General features: G+C 38.1%; 1 protein-coding gene and 1 pseudogene across 4 annotated transcripts in view; one reads left to right on the forward strand and one right to left on the reverse strand.

Moving 5' to 3' along the window:
• The first annotated feature begins 3,949 nt into the window (after nt 1-3,949).
• Nucleotides 3,950-24,307, forward strand: part of PHF3 (PHD finger protein 3) — a 115,644-nt gene continuing 95,286 nt past the window's right edge. For 3 of the 4 annotated variants that reach the window (XM_069070708.1, XM_069070710.1, XM_069070711.1), the window contains exon 1: nt 3,950-4,372. Coding sequence is in view for 1 of the 4 variants with exons in the window: in XM_069070707.1 (XP_068926808.1) it covers nt 5,007-5,050 (44 nt within the window). In the remaining 3 variants the exon portion in view is untranslated. Of the gene's footprint in view, nt 4,373-4,785; nt 5,051-24,307 lie in introns of those variants that run through there. The other variant, XM_069070707.1, reaches the window with a different exon arrangement.
• On the reverse strand, nt 17,311-18,398 carry LOC138148076 (adenosine 5'-monophosphoramidase HINT1 pseudogene; annotated as a pseudogene).

The raw sequence follows: 24,307 nt of genomic DNA on the forward strand, positions 1-24,307 counted from the left end.
CAATTGGCCAGTCAGACTTAACTTCTAACAAAGGTGTGTTTATTTAGAAGATAGAATAAGAAAAGTAGTAACAAAAAGCAAAACATCCTCACCCTAGAACCAATAATACATAATACAAAATTCCTAGAGAGAGTAGGTGTAAATAAAAAGTACAGAGGCAATGAGGCACGTTTAGAAAAACTCCTAAAAAATTCTATGCTAACTTTGTGGAATCCTTGTGAACTCCCATTTAGGTATAGCTCTCTGCTGAGTGAGCACCCCAGCTGAACCCTGAGGGGCTATACCTCAGTGGGGTCCAGAGCTAGCACTTGTCTGCCATGAGGCAATCATTGCTTCTTGAAGCTGATTATACTCAGGCAACCATATTTCTTAGGGTCCTGCTGTGTAGGCTGAACTAACTTTTCCCAAGTCCCTATTCCACAAAAATTTGGATAATTCTTCTTGAGAAGTAGGGAGACTATCTTCAAGATTTGATTGGCTTAAAGGAGTGGCTGAGATAGAATGACATCTTCGAGGAGCTCCAGTCTCCTTTCTGTGGCTTCTACTATTAATTAACCAACACCAAGAAGTTGTGCTTAGTTGAATCGATGAGGTGTCCTTATTGAATAACTTGTTGAATATCCTTTCATTCCTGGAATTAAATAAACCTCCTTTTACAAACTGTTGAATAACCTACAAGCATTTCATTTAATTCCAATATTGGACCTAAACTACCAGGGCATTGATCTGAACCAGGCCCACCTGGAGACATTATCCTTCTGACTCTAAGATTGTCTGCATTTGTTCTCAGTATGTCTCTTTTTGCCCCTGGCTGGATGCTTTGTCTTCTGGTGTTTCAGTTGCTCTAAATAAAAATGAGTATGTGGGAAGGCCTAGGAGAGAGAGGAAGAAATTCTCTGCTTATCTCCCCTTTCCTCTCAGGGTCCTAGAATACTCAGTTTCCAAATGTGGATTCCTTCACTAGTGGTTTGGTTTCCTACTTGATGAACTTGCTGTTTTGTTTTTGTTTTTAACCATGTAGCCTAAAAAAAAAGACTTGATTTTTCCCAGCCAGTCAATCACAAGATGTTTCCTGTTTGGCATCATCTATCTTTCATCCAATAGTCCAAACTCCTATGGGCCTTTCAAACTGATTAAGGGCTTGTCCACATATTCCCATTCAACTATAGGAAATACTTTACTACCGTGTTTCCCCGATAATAAGACCTATCCCAAAAGTAAGCCCTCCCCTTACTGTCCTCTAAAATAAGCCCTCCCCCAAAAATAAGCCCTGTTGAGATTGCTACTGTAGTGAAGGTGATCCCCTGCGCTACACGATACATTACGGTACCCTCTGTATGCACCGTCCCCCCCACCCCCGGGTAAAACGCACACCGCGCTCCTAGCTGCATCCAATCAGAGCTGCAGCAGTGAGCGCATCATCCTGTTCTTCCCCAGTGATTTGCTTGCTGGCGCCATTGAGAGCAGTGCTGAGGAGGAGAGCTGAGGCAGGACAACATAAGCCCTCCCCTGAAAATAAGCCCTCTGGTGTTTTTCTTTCCAAAAAAATTAATAAGACAGTGTCTTATTATCGGGGAAACACGGTACTTTGTCAACTTTGTTAATTGAGGTGAGGCAAGGCAAGAAGCATTTTTTAAGTGCTTATTATATGCCAGGCACCATGTTAACCAATGGGGATACAGTACAAGTCAAAAAAAAAAAAAGTCCTTTCAGGAGAGTGGTAGGAGAGAAGATACCTTCACCATGGCCTAGTGTCAAAGTCCGGGAATTCTGAATGCGGTAGAGGTGCTGAATGTTTCCTATATATTTATATATTCTGCATATATTTCTATATATTCAAGCCTCCTATGATAGCATGTAGCTCTCTTAAGAGCAGGGATTATGTCTTTTTTTTAATCTCGATATTCCTGACATGTAGTACAGTGCTAGGGCAGCTAGGTGGTGAAATGGATAGCATGCTGGGCCTATAGTCATGAAGATCTGAGTTCAAATTTGACCTCAGACACTTAATAGTGGTGTGACCCTGGGCAAATCATTTAATCCCTGTTTGCTTTAGGTCTTTATCTATAGAACAGAGACACAATGGAAATGGAAATTATAAACCACTTGAGTATCTTTGCCAAGAAAACCATGGGGTCATGTAGAGCTGGACACAACTGAACAACAAAAGTACAAAGCTGATCCCATAGTGGTGCTTAATAAATACTTGCTGAATGATTAAAATGAAATGTGATTGTGAAGCCCTTTGCCTGTGACTCATGGTGCCCAATATTCCCAAGAATTACATTTTGGTAGCAATTACATTCTTTTCACTGAATGATGTTGTTAGATTTGGTATAAAAATCTAAAAAAAGATTAAAAAGCATATTGTTATATCTAGTAGTAGATATTTCAAAACAATTTTAAAAGATTAGGTAACATGGTTAACTAGTTAATGGTATCTTCTGCAGTCCTGGAACTAATTGCCTTTTGGGTCCTTCCCTAATCCCTCACCTACCCAAAGTTGATCAGAAGCCCAGAGTTTAAGGTGTTCCTTTCCCCTAGGAAGTTATTTTTTTTTTCTATTTAATTTCCGATTTCTTCTCAATTCAATTCTATGAGCATTTTTTAAGACTCTAAGTACAAGGCAGGGCTAGGTGCTAGGGAATACAGACAAAAATGAATAATAATAAGTTTGTATTTATAAAGCACTGTCATATTTGCAAAGTGCTTTGCAAATTTTATCTCATTTTATCCTCAACCCACTGGTAGGAAGGGGACCTCTGAGCTATGTTTTGTAAGAAGTTTGGGAGCACAGCCTCAAGGTCATTTAAAGTGGCTATATTTTGTTATTTTCTGTTTTACACCCCTCCCCCAACTTTATCACAACCAAGTTTGTACAAATAGGGTGAAGGCAATTTCAGGATTGATAAGAATCATGGCCATAGAATTAGAGTATGAGCATGGAGTTCAACTTCCTTATTTTACTGAGGACACCCACTGAAGCCCAGGGAGGTTAAATTACTGGTTCAAGGTTGCACAGCTAGGAAACAGTGGAGGCTGCATTCTAAGGCAGGTTGTCTGCCTCCAGTTCTAGGGTTATTTCCATTATAACCTGTTGCTACTTTTTAGGACTTTTTTTTTTTAAACAAACTAGCTGGGGAGATACTTTAAAGGGTGCGGACAGGGTGTTAACAGTGGAAATGGTGGGGGATCAGGCTCTTAGAAATCTGCCTTCCAACTCCTGAGTTTGCCCCTTATTTTTATCTGTTACCTCATCTGTTAACAAGTTTGGTTTGGGACTAGATGACCTTCCAGTACTAAATCTACTACCCTACAGCTTTTACGGGCCCTAATAATGGATCAGGAGGCAAACAATATATTTATTCGATATTTTCGAGCAAACTTTTGCTTGGGGATTTTCGCAGGGGCAGGTCTAGGCTAGATCCAGCAACTAGGTGGCAATGGATATAGGGCTGGACTTGGAATCCAGAAGATGAGTTAAAATTCTGCCTCTAACACTCGATGTGTGTTTCTGGATAAGTCACTTAATTTTTCTCATCCTCAGTTTCTGTATCTGTAAAATGGGGACATTGATAGCACCTGCCTTCCTGAGGTGGTTGGGAGTATAAAAGGAAGTAATATTTGTAAAACATCCGGCAAACCTTAAAGTATTATATAAATGCTAGTTGTAATTATTATTGTTGGTCCAAAGTGTTAAATACTTGTTATAGTAGCTGACTTAAAGTGTTAAATACTAACGTGTTAAATATTTGTTGTAGTAGTTAATTTTTTCATTAAATTGTCTGTGTTGGGGGAAGGAGGGGAAGAGGTCGAGGAGAGGTAGCCATTTTGGAAAAGGAAAAGGAGAGAGGAGGAAGCTGGGGAATCGCCCAGAAGGAACCCGAAGCTGGAAAAAAAAAAAAAATTAAGGTGGGGGTGGTGGTATTGGTGTTGGTGTTGGCGTCTCCGTAGCGCGCAGGCGCAGCCGCCCAGGCCGCTTGCCCACGGAACGGTAAACAGTGGGGTCACGTGAGGCGGCCCTGCTCCCTGCCCTCGCGCCGCTTCACGCAGATGGCTGCGGGGTCTCGCGCAGCGGCGGAGACAGCACGAGGCGAGCGACCCCTGGGCCCCGGGCTGGCGGACGGAGACGAAGACGACGACTACTAGGAGGACGAGGGCGAAGTGACCACGACCTCGGCGGTGGTGGTAGCAGTCGCACTGGCAGCCCGAGCTCTAGGAGGAAAGGAGACAGCGGCTGCGGCCGCAGCGACGACGACGTCCTGCGCATACCCCCCTCTCGGCGGCACCCACCATTCCCCTCTCTTCCGCGGCGGCGGCGGCCACCATCTTCCTCCTGCTGCCAGTGGTAGCGCTCGTCGGGCGGAGCTGGGTGAGTTGCGGCCGTGGCCGCGTCCTGGGAGACAGGCTCCCGTCCCCTCCCCCACCCCTCTCCTAAACACACCTCCTCCAGCTCCTGCCTCCCCAACCCCGTACCCGGGGCAGTGGGGGCGGCGGACGCCCCTCTCTCTCCTAGCGGTGGAAACAGCGCCGCCCCGGCCTCCTGCGCAACGTCCTCCCGCCTGGGGCTTAGCGAGACCGTTTGTAAGGCGGCAGGCTGGGGGGGCCCCGGCCTCGGCCCCTCGGGAGCCCCCGCTCTTTCTGCTGCCCCCTTTCCCTTCCTCCTCCGGAGGCGCGTCTGGCCTTGACTTATTCCCCAGCCCGCGGGCCTCTTATGTGCGTGTGGCCACAGGGGAAGGCAGGCTGGCGGGGGTTTCCCCCCCGCCCCCAGCAGCCGGGCCGATAGGGACTGCCCGGGCCTAAGAGTGGCCCGGCTTGGACCCGGCGGAGAGGGCGTGGGAGCGGCCGGGCGCCGGGGATTGGCGTCGGCCTACACGGCCGCGTCCTGGAGCGCCTGTGGCTGGAGGAGTTAGCCGAGCTTCATCCCTTCCTGCCACCTCGCGTGTGTTTGTGTATGCCTGACACTGGCCTTGCCGGCGGCTCAGGCCGAGGCGGAAAGCCCACGCATGTTGTCTGCCGAGACACCCAGTAATTTAAGGAGCCACTCGTGGTTGGTGTTTTAGTGGTGCTAAGTAAATGATCCTGACCTTAGAGGGAGGGGCCCTGGGGACAAAATGTTTTATTACATTTTAAAATTATGTATTGCCCCAAAGGAACTAGTAACTTAATCAGTATTTTTAGGAAGGGTACTCTCAAAAGAGGGATCATAGGCACTTATTTTTTTACAAAATTTTGTAGTTAGGACTAACTGCATATCAATTAGAATTTTAACAGAACTGTTTATGTATTATTTAACACGGAGGGAAAAGAATGCATTTGCCTTGGTTAAAACTTGTGTGATCTCTCACATATGAAACTTATGGTAAAAAATAAAATATATTTTTAGTTTATGAGGACATAACAGTAAAGTACCTCATTGCAGTACGTTTTTTTTCTCAGTTTCTGTTTTATTCAGTAAGCATTAAGTCTACCCTCTTCCGGGGTTAGGTGCTGAAGATGTTAACATCTATCCAATTTTTCAACCTGATATAAGAAAAATTCTTCAGAGGTTTGAAAAAGTGATGCTATTCTTTATGCTCGATTCACCTCATTTTAAAAGTAGCATTTATATAGTACTTTAAGGTTTGCAAAGCGTTTTACATCTTTTATCTCATTCTGATTCATAAGTGGCATCTGACATTACCAGTGGAGTTTAGGATCCCTGGAGTGGTAGTGGAAAGGATACAAATCAAGAACTGGAAAAGTTGAACATTTATCTTGGAGTCTACATTGCTTTTCTAGGACACAAAAACTCTCATAAAAAGCTTGCTGACTTTTCATTCTCAAATTGGTTATCAATAATTATATTAACTTTGATTTTTGCTTTCTTATGTGAGGCACTATGGTGCGTTGGAAAAAGTATTATATTAAGAGTTGGTGAGGGACTATGTGGGTTGGAATACTATATTGGCTTTCTTAGTTATTTGATTTTGAGGCAAGCCCCTAGATATATGTAAAACTAGGGGGTTGAGAAGAAGACCTCCATTCTGGTTTTGAAACTGATGTAATGACTGTCTTCTTTCTTGGATTTTTTTTTTCACTTCTACTATAGGGCACTCCTGGTTTTATTTTTAACTATATTTCATTCCTATTCTGATTTTACTCCTTTTACAGTTTCTTGACCTTATTTTCTCTCCTTTCCTCTACTATAGGACAGAATGTCTTGCTCCTTACTAAATTACAAAACTTTTTATAAGTGAGTTTTTATTCTGAATCATACCTACCAGAATGAATTCACAGCCAACAGCCATTAGAATTGAAACTAGCTCTGGAACCTGGAACTTGCTAAAAGTAGAGATCCATTTTCATTCTTGAAGATTTGCCCTAGGTGCTTTTTAAATCAGTTTCTTAAATATGCATCTTTTAAAACCATGAGGAAACATTTGTATAGGCTAACACATTGTGACTTGCACATGGTCTAAACAGTGAATTAGTGATAGAAATAGACTACAGAGTTCTTAAGTTTTTCAGTTATATACTCTCTGACTCTAGAATTTTATTTCCTTGCTGAAGAGAACTCTTTTGAGGAAACCCTGCCTACTGACAGATTTTGACTACTGTTTTTGCAATTTAGAACCATAGAGAATTGTTCAGGGTACTATGAGGTTAAATAACCTGCTGAGGGTCACAGTCTTAGGCAGCACTTGAACCTAGGTTTTCTTCACTGAAGCCAGCCCTCTATCCACTATGCTAAACTTCCTCCAGAATTACAATGCTATTTATTTTAACACTTCTGCATGCAGTCTCAAGAGACTTAGGAAAACTTTCTGTACTAATCTATAGGGTGCTTTAGACTCTGAACCCTACTGATTCCTCATTCTGATTGGCATGGCACTTTGTCATAGCCTTGCAATTTGGAAACTGAATTAGTAATACTTTGCAGATTGTTAGGATAAACCCCAGACAACTTTTCCAGGTGAATACTGTGGTATTGCTCATCATTTATTTCTAAAAAGCACTTAAAAGTCGGGTTTGAATCCAATCTCAGATACTTCTTACTAGTTCAGTGACCAAGGATAACCCTCTTAGTCTGTTTCTTCATCTGTAGAATGAGGTGATAGTGGATGCATGATCAATGATACAGGGTTCTGAAGAAAGAATTTTCAGATCTTAAAGCACTATACAATCAATTTGATTGACCAAGTTCTGCTGAATAGAAATTTATTGAAGGATGCTATTTACTGATAGAAGACCAAGTATGTGAAGTCAGTTTAAAAGTTTTTATGAAATACAAATATGCCATGTTAAAAACTTGAAAAATTATGTGTGAGAAACAAAGTACATTCAGTTGGTGAGGCAGTGTATTCTCAACAATGAGACCTAGAATTGTATACAGAAACTAGAGAATAGTGGAATCAACTCAGTTAATTTTTCTAGCAAAGATTGAGAATTCTTTAGCTTCTGAAACATCTCATTAATAAATGGAACATGAATCAGTAGATGGAACATTAGCAAGCATATTTTGTCTTACTGTAAGGGTTAAATATTGGAGAACATTTGGGAAAATACAGATTAATTGACAGTCTTACTCAGATTTTAAACATTTCTAGGGAGATATTCAGAATGTTCCAGGAGTAGTGAATCTAAATTGTGAATAAATTAGAATTTTCTAATGTAATGATCAGGTATCCACTTGACATAGTGATAGGATATACATCTCTCATAAGTGTCATTACCTTGTATTTATGTATTATTTTACTCTAAAGATAAAGATATTTAAGGGATGTATGCTATGAATTTTTTCCCCCTCCACAGACTTAAAAAAAAAAATAGCCATAGACTTTCTCCCATTTTATTCAAATAAGGAAGTTGATGCTAATTGAAAACGAATATTTTTATCCCCCTGCTTATAAGTGACCCCTCACTTCAGTTGTACAGACCACTTGTTACCAAAGTTTTCCATGCAACCAGATTTCATAGAAACTTCATTCAATTCAACAAAATTGGTTGATAAACACTTATTAAGCATCTGCTTACTATGTGCCAGGCACTGCACTAAACCTTGGGGATACAAAAAAAGGTGCTACAAGTCCCTATTTTCAAGGAGCTCACAGTCCAGTAGGGGAGACAATATGCGAACAACTAGGTATAAACAAGCTATATCTAGGATAAATGGGAAATAATCAACAGAGGGAAGACACTAGAATTAAGAGCTTATTGGAAAAGGTGGGATTTTATGTAAGGTTTGAAAGAATCCAGGAGATGGAGATATGGGGTAGGAGAGAATTCTTTGCATGGAGAATGGCCACTGAAATTCCCAGAACCAAGATGGAATGTCTTGTTCAAGGAACTACAAGGGGTCCAGTGTCATTAGATCAAAGAATATATGGCTAGTGAAAAGTGTAAGAAGACTGGAACAATTTGGGGGGGAGAGAGGGGAAGATATTATGAAAACTTTGCATACCAGATGGAAGATTTCATATTTTATCATAAGACTTAACACTTTAGGAAGATCACTTTGATATCTGAGTGGAAGATGGATTGTAGTGTGGAGAGACTTGTGACAGCAGACTGATCAACAGGCTATTGTAGCAGTCCAAATGTGAGGTGATAGGGGCCTACATCAGGGTAGTGGCAGTGTCAGAAGAGAGAAAGGGGCTATGAGAAATGTTAGAAGGGTAATATTGACTACAAACCTTGGCAACAGATAGGATCTACAAAGAAGTGAACTTTGGGGAGGGGAAAATAGTGCTATTAGAATTTATAGGATATAACTTAAGATCTGTGATCTCAGTCATATGAAATCAGTCATACTTGCCACCTGTGCAGATTGCACCTCTGTCTTTTTTTGGCTCATGTCTTTTGATAAATAAGCTGCCAGGTGGTTCTACCCAATGTGCTAGTGAGGTGGTGGGTGGCTTTTTGGATCTTCCAGATCTGGAAAAGGATTGTAAAGATAATCTAGTTCAGTCATCCCTTTTGTTTCTTATTCTTGCTACGAGGCTGGCCAAGTTCTTTTTTCTCAAAGGATATGTGTGTAAGGTGCACATTAGACACATAACTATAATACAAAACACAAAATAAAAGATTCATACATGCCAGACATTAAAGGAGTGCTAGTCTTTCAGCTGAGAACCAATTTCTTCCTTTGGATTTGGGAGAGTCTTTGCTCTTTGCCTGATCATTTATTTGGTAGAGGCATGGACCTTCCTCAATTTTAAGCCAATTTGACTTCTTGAGTTCTGGCATTTGTAGCACCTGGAACCTCAATTGTCTGTTTGTTTCCCTTATACTGCCACTGCTTCTGGGTACTTTTTACTGTCAGTTCCTTCCTTTTATAGTCATTTCTCTCTTTTCCTTTTCAATGTACTCAGTGCCTCAAGTTACATTTTCTAAGGTTTGTTTAATTTTTTTTAATAAGAAAAAGAATTTACAAATTCGGGTAATTAGAAATACGTACAAGAAATCTGTCTGATCCCAAAGCTGTCCTGTGATATAAGTTCCCAATGATCTAGCCTGGCTATCCTTATTGCTTCTTGACCAGGCTGCCTTCTCTCTCCTGGGTCACCCAAGAATTACTGTCATCTTCTTATCTGGGCAAAGCAAAGTCTAATTTTGCCCACATGTTCTTTCTGTACCATTATTGATTCATCTTTCTAATCTCAGGTTTATTTTGAGTAAGTCAGGAAGCCTCTGAAGCTGTGGAAGGCTTATAATACACCAAGTCATCTAGTCATTTAATAGACTGAACCAAACCAAAATACAAACTAGGAATTATGAACCAGGTGAAAAGAACTTATTTCTGTCACCTTAAATCAGAATTTTTCAACCCAGTATACAGGTCATCACTAAAACTCACAAAAGACACTCCCTTCTATAAGTAAATAAAGTTTTATGCGATATTAAGAGTGGGAAAAATAATTTCTGACTGGGGCAATAATTGGTAACACTTCATGAAGTCATTTGGCCGTTGAGTCATTTGTCATTTGGGCAAAGTCTTAATAGATGGATAGGGTTTCAACAATGAAAATAACAGGGCAAGGGGAAGGACATTGACGCTTTGGAAAGAATTAGTAAAGGCATGAAAGTGAGCAGGTAATGGGTATGGATGAAGCGTTTAGCAAGTAGTAGGTCAATTTTACCTGTTCTGTCTTCTAGTCTGGGGAGAGTAGTGTTAAGAAAGTAGAGTGGCCCATATTCTTGAGGGCTTTGGACTTCATTTGGCAAGTTGTGAAGAGGTGAGAGGCCAATTAGGCTTTTGAAGTAACACACATGGTAATAAGAGTTTCTGGGGCAGCTAGGTGGTGCAGTGAATAGAGCACTGGCCCTGGAGTCAGGAGGACCTGAGTTCAAATCCAGCCTCAGACACAACACAAATACTAGCTGTGTGACGTTGGGCAAGTCACTTAACCCCAATTGCCCTCCAAAAAGCAAAAAAAAAAAAAAAGTTTCTACTAAGGTGGTGGCAGTGGCGATATGAAAAAGGAGTCCAGTGGGGAAGAGGGAATAGAAGTAGAATTGGTTACTTGGCAACTGGATATGGGTGGTGAGGGAGAGAAGAGCTTAAAGTAACACCTAGTTTAACTAAGTGGGCAGCCAAAGCCCTGAATCTTCCCCTCCCCCCCCCCCAATCATTAAGAAGTATTTATGCTTCCCTTTTAGGAAATTATGAAGAATATGCCTGGGAAATGTGTAATTGAATTGTGAAGTTATGTTCTTTTTGAGGATAAAAAATAAGCATATATGCTTTTATTTAAAAACTTTTTAATTGCTGGTTTTATTTTTTTACATCACCTTTATTTCCTGTTGCATTACTCCTCTCAAGTCTCTCCCAGAGAGCTATTCCTAAAAAGAAAAAGGAGGGGGAAAAAAGTAACAAAACTAACATTGAAAAAAATCTAATGTTATACAATGTTCTATACTTATGGTCTTCTACCTGCAAATGAGGTGGGTGTGTCTTCTCATCTCTACTTTAAAACACAGCTAGGTAATTATGATTTCACAGTTTTAATTGTTTTATCTTTGTTTACATTGTTTCAGATTACATATGTGTATATTATTTTCCTAGTTCTGTTACTTTTTCTGTTTTACTTTTTAAAAATTAAAACTTTTTGGGGCAGCTAGGTGGTGCAGTGATAGTGCACTGGCCCTGGACTCAGGAGAACCTGAGTTCAAATTTGTCCTCAGACACTTAACACACACACAAAACTAGCCGTGTGACGTTGGGCAGGTCACTTAATCCCAATTGTCCTGCCTTCCCCCCTCCAAAAAAAAAAAGCAAAATTAAAAATTAAAACTTTTTTCAATTAACAAAAAATTTATTTTCTTTCCAAACCCCTACACCCCCAGCCATGGAGGGAGAAGTCTGTCTGGTAACAGATATCAATGATGAAGCAAAACAAATTTCCACATTATGTCCAAAAATATGTGTATATTTTGTACCCCAAGTTTGTCACCTTTCTATCAGGAGGTAGGTAGCATGCTTCCTCATCTATGTTCACTCTTTATTAGTTCATATGAGTCTTTACATCTGTATCATTTCTTACAACATAGTAATATTTTATTAAATTAATGTGCAGTGATTTATTTAATTTCCCCAATCAATGGCTAAATACTTTATTTTCAATTTTTGGTACCACAAAGAAATTTTTGCTAAAAATATTTTGGGGTGTGTGTAGCTTTTCTTTTTATCATTGATTTCTTTGTATTTGCATAAGAAGGGAATCCAAAGCAAATCAAGAGCTGTTAAGTCTTTCTTTGTAAGGTTTTAATACTGGTTGTGAGGAATGCAAAGAAGTGAGAGAGTCATGCTTGGTATATAGGCATCTACACATTGTTTACAGGGCAAGACTATTTTAAAAGTTTAACTGTAGAAAAATTAAACAATTCAGGACCAGAAATACCAAATGAACCAGGAGTTCTCAAACTTTTTGGTCTTATATATACTCTTAAAAATTCAGAACTCCCAAAGAGCTTTTGTTTATTTGAATTATACCTGCTGATACTTAACATTTCAGAATTTTAAATGTCTTAAGACTATTATGAAAATGGGTTTGACTTTGAGGACCCCCTTTTGAAAAAAAGGGGTCTTGGAGACCCACACTAGTATATAGACAAAAACACTACATATGAGTTATCTATTTCTAAATTCTGAAGGTCAGGGTCACAAAAAAATATAGATATGTATGTGTGTATATGTACTTAAGGATATGTATATTTACATACATGGTATAGCTATAAAGATTACACTTATAAAACTGAAACAGTATGGTTAAAAATAGTGCAATAAAAATTTAAGAACATTAGAAAATTTGCTGTTTGTCAGACTTGCCTAAAACTAGTTTAGATAAAGCTTTGGCTATGAGTACAATTGTGCAAGATAATGTTAAATTTAAAAACTCCCTAAGACTTTATTGATGTTTCGTGTACCATTGCTTCTCAATGACTCCTGCCTCCACCAAGAGAGCCCTCTCATGTGTAACAAACTTAAGTTTAGTAGAAGAATTCAACACATTGGTTATCTCTAATATAGGCCTTATTCCATATCAGTCTAGTCTACCACATCTCTGCCAAGAGTATGGAGGCATGCTTTAATGTCAGTACCTGAAATCACGATTGGTCACTGCATTGACTACAGTGTAAATTGTTTTCTTGGTTCTGCTTGCTTAGCTTTGCATCACTTCTTAAAACTTTCTCTTATTTCCTCATACTCATAAGTAATTTCGTTGCATTCATTTCCATAATTTAAATTATTCCTCAGTCCATGGGTATCCACTTTACCTCCAGTTTTTTGTTATCACAAAAAAGTAGAGCTATGTCATTTTTGCATGGAGGAACTTTCAGTGTTTGACCTTCTTGGGATACATACCTTGTAATGGGTCAATTTTTTTTTCAGAGTTTTAGTGACTTATATCTTTAATGATTTTATCTATCTTCTGTGATTCTAATATGCTTTTCAGAACCTTTGGACTAATTCACAGTCTACCAGTTATGCATTCATGTTTTTCTTCTCACCTCTTTTTCTCTTTTCACGTAAGGAAAAACCTCAAATTAATTTTAATTCACATTTTTAATTAGCAACTTGGAACATTCTTTAATATGGTGGTTGTTAATTTGTATATCTTTTGAAAACCGCTCTTGTTCATGTTCTTTGACCTCTTTTCTTTTGGGGAATGGCTTTTTATATATTAATACAAGAACTTCATCAGATTTTTATGAAACTTTTCACTCCCAATCAGCAACTTCTCTTCTGGCCGCATTGATGTTGTTCATGCAAAAGTTTTACATTTTTATGTAATCAAAATTGTCTGTTTTATCTTTCGTGATCATCTATATGTCTTCATTAAGAATTATTGATCATCTATATGTCATCATCCACCACTTTAGATAGACAACTGTTCCAGCTACCTCCTTTTCTTTAATTTTTTTTTAAAAAAGTAACTATATATATGTAGGTCGCCTATCCTTTGACACTAATTTTTTATGGTATAAGATTTTGGGCTAATATAGTATTAATAGTTTCGCTCATTTATAATTTGTGTGAGCATACTGTGAAAAGTAGAAGCAGCAATGGCAAATTTTGTACTTGCTAATTTGTAGTTGCATTTTTGTGTGCATGTTTCATCTTTAGAGAAAGTTATTTTATCTTGCATCTAGCTCATAAGGTTAAAATATGTCCTTTTTTTGGAAGGGCTTTGGAAGAGTAAACAGTATTCTCTTGTGTATTAAGAAAGATTGGTGATTTGTATCTGTAAAACACATTAGTAAATGTTTCAGTTGCTCCTAGGCTTTACATTGTAGCTTTCGTATTTCTTATTGACAGGACAATATGATTGTTAAGCTTCTTAGTACTTTCTTCCAGTTTTTAACCTGTGCTCCATCTGCTCTTATTTTCCAACTGTTGCTTTAACTTCACTGCCCTTTTTTTGCTTCTTCGCGTACTTTTATTTTGATTCAGAGGGCAGTTGATGACATTGTAGAAAGAACTTTTTGTTGAGAGAAGATCTAGGTTCTACACTCCAGCCCTGCCTCTTACTGTGTTACATTAGTCAAGTCACTTAATCTTTTGACTTCAGTTTCCCTATCTGCAAAATGTGAAGATTAAACTAGATGAAAATATTTCTAAGGGCCTTTTCAGTTCTAAAAATTGACAGAACTTTGAAGGATGGAACACATTGGAGATCACCTAGTCAGGACTCATTATTTGAATAATTTTCCACATTTTTATATCATTTGGTAAGTTTTATATATATTTTCTTATTTGTTCCTTACAACATCCCTGAAGATGTGTGCTATTTTTACTTGCATTTTACAGACTCAGGTTTAAGTGACTTGTCCAGGGTCACACAGTAAGTATCAATGTTTGAATTTGAAGAGGGTTCTTCCTGACTTCAATCCATTTTTCTTTCCAGTGTAATACAGTATGGGGTACCTAATGATGACTAGCTAGTGCTTGCTATGGATATTTATCTCATTACAAAACAGTTATTTTTCTATGGTTACTATATCTCTGCCTCTGATGGACTGGATGCTTTACTGAACACCACTTTCAAGCTTCATTGTAACATGGTGGTGTTCTGTTAAAGAGCAAATAGGAATATAAAATTGATCTGTATAACAGGTCCTTTTGTTTTCACTGATTAGGTAGGACACTTGATGTAGACTGCATTATAGATTGCAATCTTAATACCATACCTTAAGTGTTAATCTGCTAAAAGACTTAATGTACTACATATCTGGATAAATTTGCAGCTGCTATGATTACATGCTCTCAGAAGTAATAGGCTTCAGATTTCAGGCACATTAAAAATTTTGTTTTATTTAAAAGTTTCCCTGATGCTATTTACTTTGGTGTCTCTAGTCTGGGTACTGCTTACCTTTGCAAAGTATCTTGGGTATACAGCCTGGATTGATATATGTTCCTAGATTAAATATTTCTTCCAACACAGGATTGTTTCAAGGTCTTTAGTAGAAACATGTTGAAGGAAGTTAACCGTAAGATTTGGTATGTCCTAACATTAGGGTTTCAGTCTTGTCTTGAAGCATAACTTTGTAAAATAGTTGTAAGTATAATTGAATATTTCTTAGTTCTCTTTTGCAGAGGAAAGTGGATGAGAGAAAATTATTTTGATTAACCCTATAATCAGTTTGTAAGTAATTGCTTTAAATTTCTTTTTATACCTAAACTTAAAAAATAACTTCCACTGTCTGATATCAAAGATCTGCTTCACTAAAGATGTACCATTGATTAAATAATCTTTCCTTATTAGTCTTTTTTCCCCCCTTTCAATTCTCGTGCTTTTCCATGGTGCAGAAACCTTCACAAAATATTAGAGCATGACATAGAGCCATTCTTGATTGATTCTTAGGTATGTGTAGTTGATAGTTTCAGAAAAACTATTTTTCCCATTTAGATGTATCAGCAGCAAACTGGCAGCTGTTTTTTAAGGTAGTATTTTCTAAAGCATTTTAAGAAGTAGATTAGATATCACGATGCTTCCTCCTTGACTTACTGTTTATCTGATTCTGTTCTTAACTGTTTTGGCAGTTGGCTGAGCAAGTTTCCAAAAACATAGACTTTGTATAGTCAATATAAATCAGCAGTAAGTTGTATTTTGAAATTCACTCTCTGCAGATGTGGAACCATCTTCTCAGATCTCAGTTTTTGTGTAGCATTTGGGTTCCTAAGAGATTTTTATGAATGTATGTTTTTGACATTTGTATTGCAGACTTTTAAATAGATGTTCTGGAATTTATAGGCAGATCCATCTGTGGAGAAATTAGCTTAAAGAAAACTGAAGGGGCAGCCAGGTAGCACAGCGAGTAAGAGCACCAGCTCCAGTGTCGGGATGGCCTGGGGATCGAATCCCGGGCTCAGACACTTAGCACCCACCCAGAAACACCTGGCCGTGTAACCTTGAGCAAGTTACTTAACCCCCATTGCTTAGGGGCGGCCAGGTGGCTTAGCGAGTAAGAGCACAAGCTCCAGTGTCAGGATGACCTGGGGATCAAATCTGGGCTCAGATACTCAGCACCACACCCAGAAATAACTGGCAGTGTAACCTTGAGCAAGTTACTTAACCCCAATTGCTTTAAAAAAAAAAAAAAGAAAACTGAAAACAGGGGCAGCTGGGTGGTGCAGTGAATAGAGCACTGGCCCTAGAGTCAGGAGGACCTGAGTTCAAATCTGGCCTCAGATACTTGATCACACTTACTAGCTGTGTGACCTTGGGCAAGTCACTTAACCCCAATTGCCTTGCCCCTCCAAAAAAAGAAAAAGAAAAGAAAACTGAAAAGGAATTGAGAACTGAATACATTTTCAACTGGACCCAGTAGACCTCTAACCTGTGGATATCCAGAGCCAAGCAGAGCAGACTAGAGACAGGAGAGTCAGGAATCAAGCTTAATTTCAAAGTGAGGGAAATGGCTTGCAAGCAAGGAGGCATTATTAGACATGCATATTGGGGCCCCACCCCCAGTATGGGGGCACCTACTTTAGTGTGACCAAACCTTGATTTATATACTTGTAGCTAGATAAAGAGTCAAACAGTGTAGTGTAGTAATAGTAGTGAGGCACAATAGCAGTGGTGAGGCAAGGTTGTCTAGGGACAAAAAGTCCATTCATAGCAGGGTTTCTTAGCTGGGCCTGTTGGTACATGCCTGAGCTCAGGGATGGTCAGTTCTAGGAGGTGAGTGCAAAGGATTGTTGTTATGCCAAGCTCAGGGCACAACTTGCTTCCTGGGCTTTAGCTCTGGAAAACAGGGTATCTTTTAATATCTTGACATCATAGAGCATCCATTGTGTACTGGGCCTGGTTTCTTCTGTACCTTACACAAACCAGTCTCATGCCTTTTTTTTTTTTTGTCACAAAATATTCTTTTTAATTGTCTAATGTCAGAATAAATGGGGTGTGATAAGGTTGCAAAGAAGATTCAGTACACAGTCTTAACTGTGTCATCTCACTTTTGTGATGAATTGAGTCTTTTTAATTTTTAGAGAAGAACAGTTCTGATTTTAAATTTGATTTTTATCCAATACAATTCAGAAGTAAAATCTGCAGTATGAATAAGGATTTAAATATTACTGACAAAAAGTAGCATTTTAAAAATTAGTAAAAGGGGCGGGTAGATGGCTCAGTGAATAGAGCACCGGTCCTGGAGTCAGGAGGACTGGAATTCAAATGTGTCCTCAGACACTTAACACAAAAACTAACCTTGTGACTTTGGGCAAATCACCTAACCCCAATTGCCCTACCTTCCCCCCTCCAAAAAAAAATTAGTAAAAGTCAACCCTTTTGAGACTTTTTTTTTCTTCAAATGCAGAAGCATGGGAAAGAGATAACTGCCTTTTATTGTGTACATTTTGAAATGATTCCCCAATTTCTTGTTTCACAGAAATCATTAAGTATACTCAGCTTAATATATATGTTGTAAACCTGCCTTGCTCCCTAAATAAAAGAAATCATTCCAAAAATTTATCCAGAAGGCCATGTCATCTGAAGGCCTCCAAGGACATGCAGATGGATATGATAGACAGATTGCCCCCCATCTGCACCTTTGTTGATCACCTCTCTTCAGATTCAGGTCAGCTGCACATTTCTTGCCATCACTCATTGTGTCCAAGAAGATTTTCATCTTCTTCTGCAACAGATATCTGAGTAATGGTTTTCTTAGGTATCACCAGGAAATGAGTTGGGGCTTGTGGGCAAACATGGAAAGCAAGACACTGGTCATCCTCAGAAATGATTTTGGCCGGGATTTCCTTGCGAAATATTTTCCTGAAGATGGTGTCTTTCCTGGGTGGGCAGTCTGAGCTTTGCTTATCTCATCTGCCATGGCAGCTGCTTCCCCACCCCAGCCGCCGCAGCCACAACCCCTTTTGAGCCTTTTATTTTTTTGGTCTTTTGGTTTTCCCAAGGTTACACAGCTAGTTTTTTTTGTGTGTGTTAAGTGTCTGAGGCCTGAACCGAACTCAGGTCCTCCTGACTCTGGGGCCAGTGCTTTACTCACTGCGCCACCTAGCTTGCCCCCCTTTTGAGACTTTTAAGAAAATATAGTGAAGATAATTTCTATAAATATTGGACATATTTTAAATGTACCAACTTAGAAAAGTGGGAATTTGAGTTTTTCTTTTAGTATTTCTCAATTCATTATGGACTGTATGTTCTAATTCTTAAAATCAGTTTAAAGTATAAAGAAAAATGTTCCAATACAGAGTAGTTTTGCTTCTGAAATGTTTTCAATAGATCAAGATAGAGAAACTATTTGGCATTAGTTTAAAATGGTGTTTGATGGCGATTGATTGTTAAACTTAAAAGTTTGCCTCTCTGTGTATTCATACAATACACTTATCATATATACTAACATCTATTAGTTCTGTCATTGTGAACCCTCTGTTAACTAGCATTTCTATTTAGTGGAAACTGATTAATTTAAAGCACTTTAAGTTTAGGAATAGAAAGAACAATGGTATGGAAATCAGAAGACTTATTTTCTAGTTTTGAGCTCTCTCACTGACCCAGCTCTGAGTCCTTGGGAGAGTCACTTAACCTCTCTAGACGTCACTGTCCTCATCTATAAAAGTGAGTTGTTTGAACTAGATGATCGCTAAAGCTCCTCTTTCCCTCTAACTGATAGAAGGTTTTTCTGAAAAAAATGACTTGTGCTCAGTATAGTTTTTTAATATTATAAGTACTTCTTGTTAGGATTTTTTAAAAAGTTGATAAACCATGATACCGAGAAAGTTGTGTTAATCCAAATATTCTCCATTTCCATACACTTAGTTCCTAGTTACTTCTCCTTTGTGTTACAGTTATTTATGTGCATCATTAAATACCCTCATTTGCTGTTACTTCATTGCTACAGATCTTGATTGATTGATTGATTTTTTTTTTTCTGGATATGAAGAGAGTACCTGCACAGAGATCATCCAGTGTCTGAATTTGAATAAATAGTATTAGAAGTGACTTTGAGAGAGCATGTGGAATATTGAAAAAGCAGCTAGTGCTGCAAACGATAATCAGATTGTAGGCAACTTGAGAGCAAGATCTCTGTAGATCTGTCTTTGTTTCCATAGTGCCTAACCAAGCGGTTAAAATTTAACAAATAGTTAATGTGTTTGAATTAGTTAAATTGATTTAGTGAACCATGCCAGAAAACCAAGTGAAGACCATATATTTGGATATTAACAGATCTTTCAGCCCTGAATTTGAAAACCAATTTTAAGATTATGGATATTTGTATATCTCTGGTGTTCACTTAATTGAATTTGTGCATGTGATTAAGCTTAAGTAGATTAGCACCTTCAGTGTTTCAGTATCCATGATTTCATGAATAGTAGTACTCTGTCATCCCCTCAGTAGGTCTTCATGAGTTTCTTTGGTGTGCTGCTCTTCTTCCCTCAAATGTCACTTGTTAACTAATCTTAATGTTAAACCTCTCAAATTTAGCTACACTGATTATAGTCATTGGACTTAGACCTGCTAATGATTGTGCCTCGTTGATAAAGCCTTTAAGAACCAAATTTTAGTGAAGTAAAACTAGTAAGGAAGCCATTTTAAATATACAAAGGAAAACATTGCAAAAAAAAAATGTAGGTCATGGATTTGGAGCTGGAAGGGAGCTTTTGGTGTTCACTTAGTTCAGCTCCATTACAGTGAAGGAAATTGAGGTCCAGGGAGGCTGTGACACAGGTCAGTCACACGGGTAGGAAACATCAGAGAAGCAATATTTGAACCCAGGTTGTTTGACTTCAGAGAGTGCTCTTTTCTTTGAACAGTCATTCGTTTAAATTGTTCTAATGTATATACTCATTTTCAAATTTAATAAACATTTGTTAAGCACCTACCAGGTAGGCACTCGTTGCGGGGAAAGGGAGGAACAGAATACAAGAAATAAGATTTGAGTTTCTGCTTAAAGTGTAATTAAAGAAAAGGCTTTTGGGGCGGCTAGGTGGCACAGTGAATAGAGCACTGGCCCTGGAGTCAGGAGGACCTGAGTTCAAATCTGGCCTCAGGCACAACACACACATGTACACACACAAACTAGCTGTGTGACCTTGGGCAAGTCACTTAACCACAATTGCCCTCCAAAAAGCAAAAAAAAAGAAAAGGCTTTTGTTCTTTAGTTGTTTTCAATCTTATCTGGGTTATTAAGACCCCATTTCTTGGCAAAGATACTTCAGTGATTTGCCATATCCTTCTCTAGTTCATTTTATAGATGATGAAACTGAGGCAAACAGGGTTAAGTGACTTGCCTCTAAGGCCCTACAGCTTGAGTCTTCCGTGATTTCATGCCTTGCACTCTGTTGTTCTTGGCTGCCCCTGGGTCAAATCTTAAAAAATACCTAAAGGCACATAATGAACTAGGAGGTCCTTTAAGATAGTCTCTCCATTTTCAGAAAAAAAGAGAAGGGAAAAAAACCCAATTTAGTAATAGTTTGAGGTAGTTGAGACTAGTATTGTATTTTTTTGTTGAATTAAGTCTGGCCACATAATTGTCCAATATTCAGAAACATATTTTAGAACATGTGGTAGTTCGATGGATTTAAAAAAAAAATATTTCATTGTCTTCAATAGATAGTTGGGAGACATGGATGTTCCTTTTACTGGTACAGATTGTACCCCCGAATGGGTTTTTATAGTTGTATATCATCTTTCTAAATCCTCCTCATTTTACAGATGAAGAAACATCTCAGAAAGTTTAAATTTTTTAAAATTCAATTTTATATTTAGTTCCAAATTCTCACCTTGTCTCTTCCCCTCTATCTATTGAGAAGGCAAGGAAGAACACATTACAAATATGTATGGTTATTCAAAATAAATTTCCATTTTAGCCAAACTTTTTTAAAGGGCAAGAAAAAGAAATAGAAGAAAATATGCTTTATTTTATGCTCATTCCCAGTCTGGAGGTGGATAGCATGTTTCATCATGAGTCCCTTTAGAATTGTTGGTTGGTCATTGTGCTGATCAATTACCAAGTCTCTCAGATTTTATTAGCTTTACAAATATTGCTGTTACTGTATAAAATGTTCTCTTTGTTCTGCTCACTTCACTTTACATCACTTCCTACAAATATTCCCAGGACAGTACTATTACAGCACAATAGTATTACTTTGTTTGTATACATCCTTGTTCAGCCATTCTCTAATTGATAGGTATACTCCTCAGGTTCCAATTCTTTACCTTATAAAAAAGAGCTGCTATAAATGTTTTTGTACATTAGAATCCTTGTGGCATAGAAATGGTATACTTGGTATACCTAGCAGTGCTATCACTGGGTCAAAGGGTACGTGCACAGTTTAATAACTTTTTGGACATAGTTCCAGACATTTCCACAATGGGTTGACAGATTCACAGCTTCGCCAACAGTGCATTAGTATACCTGTTTTCCCACATCTCCAGTATTTGTTATTTCCTTTTTTGTCATCTTAGCCAACCTGATGGTGTGAAGTGGTAGTGTGGTAGCTCAGAGTTGTTGTAATGTGTATTTCTGTAATTATTAGTGATTTAGAGCCTTTCTTCATATGGTCATTGATAACTGTTTTTTTCCTCAGAGAAGTTGAGTTGATGAAGGTCACAAAGAAGAGCCAGGTCTTCTGAATGTAGGTCTTTTGAATCCAGATCTAGTGTTTTTGTTTTTTTTTTTTTTCCCAATTTTGCTTACCATCTTGTGTTTGGCTTTTTTTTGTCTGTGTCTTTCTATATTTCATATAAGATCTATACAATACACTGCAGGCTTAAAAAAAAACCCCAACAATATCTTTGGATACTGTTCAACTATTCTTCTGTTCATTACTCTTGCAACATGACTGGTGCAACTTTTGTACTTGATGTCTTTCTCAAATTATTATTGATAATATTGCTACTTATACATGTGCCTTCCCCACCCTAGATCTTTCTGTCACCTGTAGCATATTTTTGGGAGATTGTGGCCTTTGATGAGTCAGTCATTAATATCACCGAACTGTTCCAGATAATTGACAGTGTTGTGATCCAAAATAATATATATATGTAAAATATACTCGTCTAATTCAGAGAGCTTCCTGTCCAACCATATGTCTTAATCTGGTTAATATGAATGCTCCTTCCCTACCCCCCTCCAAGCTACTTTATTTTGAATGATCATGGATATCTTTGGAGAACCTTGCCATCAGTAGAAAATTCATCTTCCTGAATATCCTTCATATCACTGGTGGATAAATTAGAACTCACTTTTTTACATTGCCCTTGCTGTTAGTACTTTGAGGATAATCAAAATAAAGTTATCTTTATGGTAGCATCTACATGGAGTTTCTTTGTGGGACTTTAATATTCTCTTGGGGAATATCTTGTTTGAGGTTCTATTTAAGGTTCTTTTATTGTAGTGAGTCAGTTGCTTTTAAAAATAATCCACACATACTAGACACAACTGGATCTTAGAGTTTCTATACCTTTTAGTCATCTAGGTGAATGAATTTGTCAGCTGTAGAAAATAGTCAATGGAAGCCTGTTTTTAGTGTGGTATAGATGAACAATCACTGGAATTGGACCTGGGTTTTGAATCCTAGGCCTGCTGGGTATGTTAATCCTTTAAACTTTCAAATCTGTTTCCTCATCTGTAATACTAGGAATTTAATCTTCTAAGATCTCTTCATATTCTGAGTAACATACTTTTTTAAAATCAAGAATGTCCTGCATGCACATACCTTCCCATACTTTTTTCCTAGAGATATTATACGAATGATAAAGGTAGTTTTTTTATTAAAATGGATGAAATTGCCTTGATTGCCATTTTGGATAAAAGTACTGCCTGTGATCTTTTCCATTCTTTTTAAATCTTCTATTAAGAGCCTGAAAATAATATACTGATTGTCTTTAAGATTATATTGCTTCCACAGTATACATTTCTTTTGTATAAAGTTGGTTAGGTTAAGCTGGTTTTCCCAACTTCATATTTTTAAGTATTATTGCTTCTTTTTCACTTATGAAATTACATCCGTATGAGAGTTAGGGCAGAATCAGAATATAATTAATTCTAAGACAGTAGAGTACAGAAATGTTTTCCACTGTAGTAACTGATGTGAATAGGTTGCTATAGTCACTATGGAAACACTAGAAGATTTATTGTTTCCCATCCACCCCTCCCTCCCAGTTTTATCCACAATTATTTTTGAGAGGATTTGGAGGTAGTGGGATCTCCCCTACTAGTGGCTATCAGCATTACTTGTCAGGGATATTGTAGGAAAGATTCTTATTCAGATTCTAACTTTAAGATTCTTAATTCTATGATCCTGGTCTAGTTATCACACAGATTTGTTTTCCCAATTGCTTCTTTAAAAAAATATATTTTTCAATTAACAAGTATTTATTTTCTCTTTCCTGCCCGGCATTGAAAAAAGAATGAAAAAAGCCCAACCCCTTGTAACTAATATATTTAGTCAAGTAAAATAAATTCCCACGTGGATTATGCCCCAAAATTTATATTGCATTCTACATCTTGGGGCCATCACTTTGCAGAGAAGGTGGATAGTCTGCTTCCTTCTCAATCCTCTCAAATCATGGTTGCTGTGCTCAGAATTTTTAAGTTTTTCAAAGTCATTTGTCTTTTTAATATATAAATTAATTTCCCTGGTTCTTTTCCACAAGCCTTCCCAGGTTTTTTGGAAACCATTTCTTTCATTATTTTTAGGGTACAGTAGTATTTCATTATTTCAACTACTTTTCTAGTTTCAACCTTCCTTTGTTACTGATTTACACTCTTTTACATTGTTTAAATTTCTCTAAGGAGTAGTGAGAGTAATCTTAGTATCTTAGTCTTCTCTTTGCTTTTTTTTTTTTAATTCAGTTTATTTAAGCAGCTAGGTTGGGAACTGCAATTAATGCAGACTGTGTTTTCTTAAATCATCTTTTGGTATTGGTTTTAGCCTCGAGGCTAAAACCTTTTTGTTCTCTCGAAGGTTACCAATTATCTTTTAATTGATAAATCTTATGGCTGTTATCAGTACTCCTCTTCCTTTATCTCTGGCTGCTTTTGACACTGTTGACCATTCTCCTGAGCCTCCTGGGCTTTTGTGACTTATGCTCTCCCACTCTCCTCTCCCTTTTTATTTTTTTGGAGGGGGAGGGCAGTGCAGCTAGTATGTACGTCAAGTGCCTGGCTGAATTTGAATTCAGGTCCCCTTAGATCCAGGGCCAGTGCTCTATTCACTGTTCCGCCTAGCTGCCCTGCTTTCCTCTCTTCTTGTTCTTTGTTTGACCACTTATTTTCTCCTGGTGGATTATCATCTATCTTGCCTCTTAATCTTGCATCTCCAGAAGGCTCTGTCCTGAGACCTCTTCTTTCTGCAGCC

The sequence above is a fragment of the Petaurus breviceps genome, unplaced genomic scaffold, assembly GCF_028583685.1.
Source record: "Petaurus breviceps papuanus isolate PSGF00001 unplaced genomic scaffold, PetGlider_PUasm1.0 90822, whole genome shotgun sequence".
NCBI lineage: Eukaryota > Metazoa > Chordata > Mammalia > Diprotodontia > Petauridae > Petaurus > Petaurus breviceps.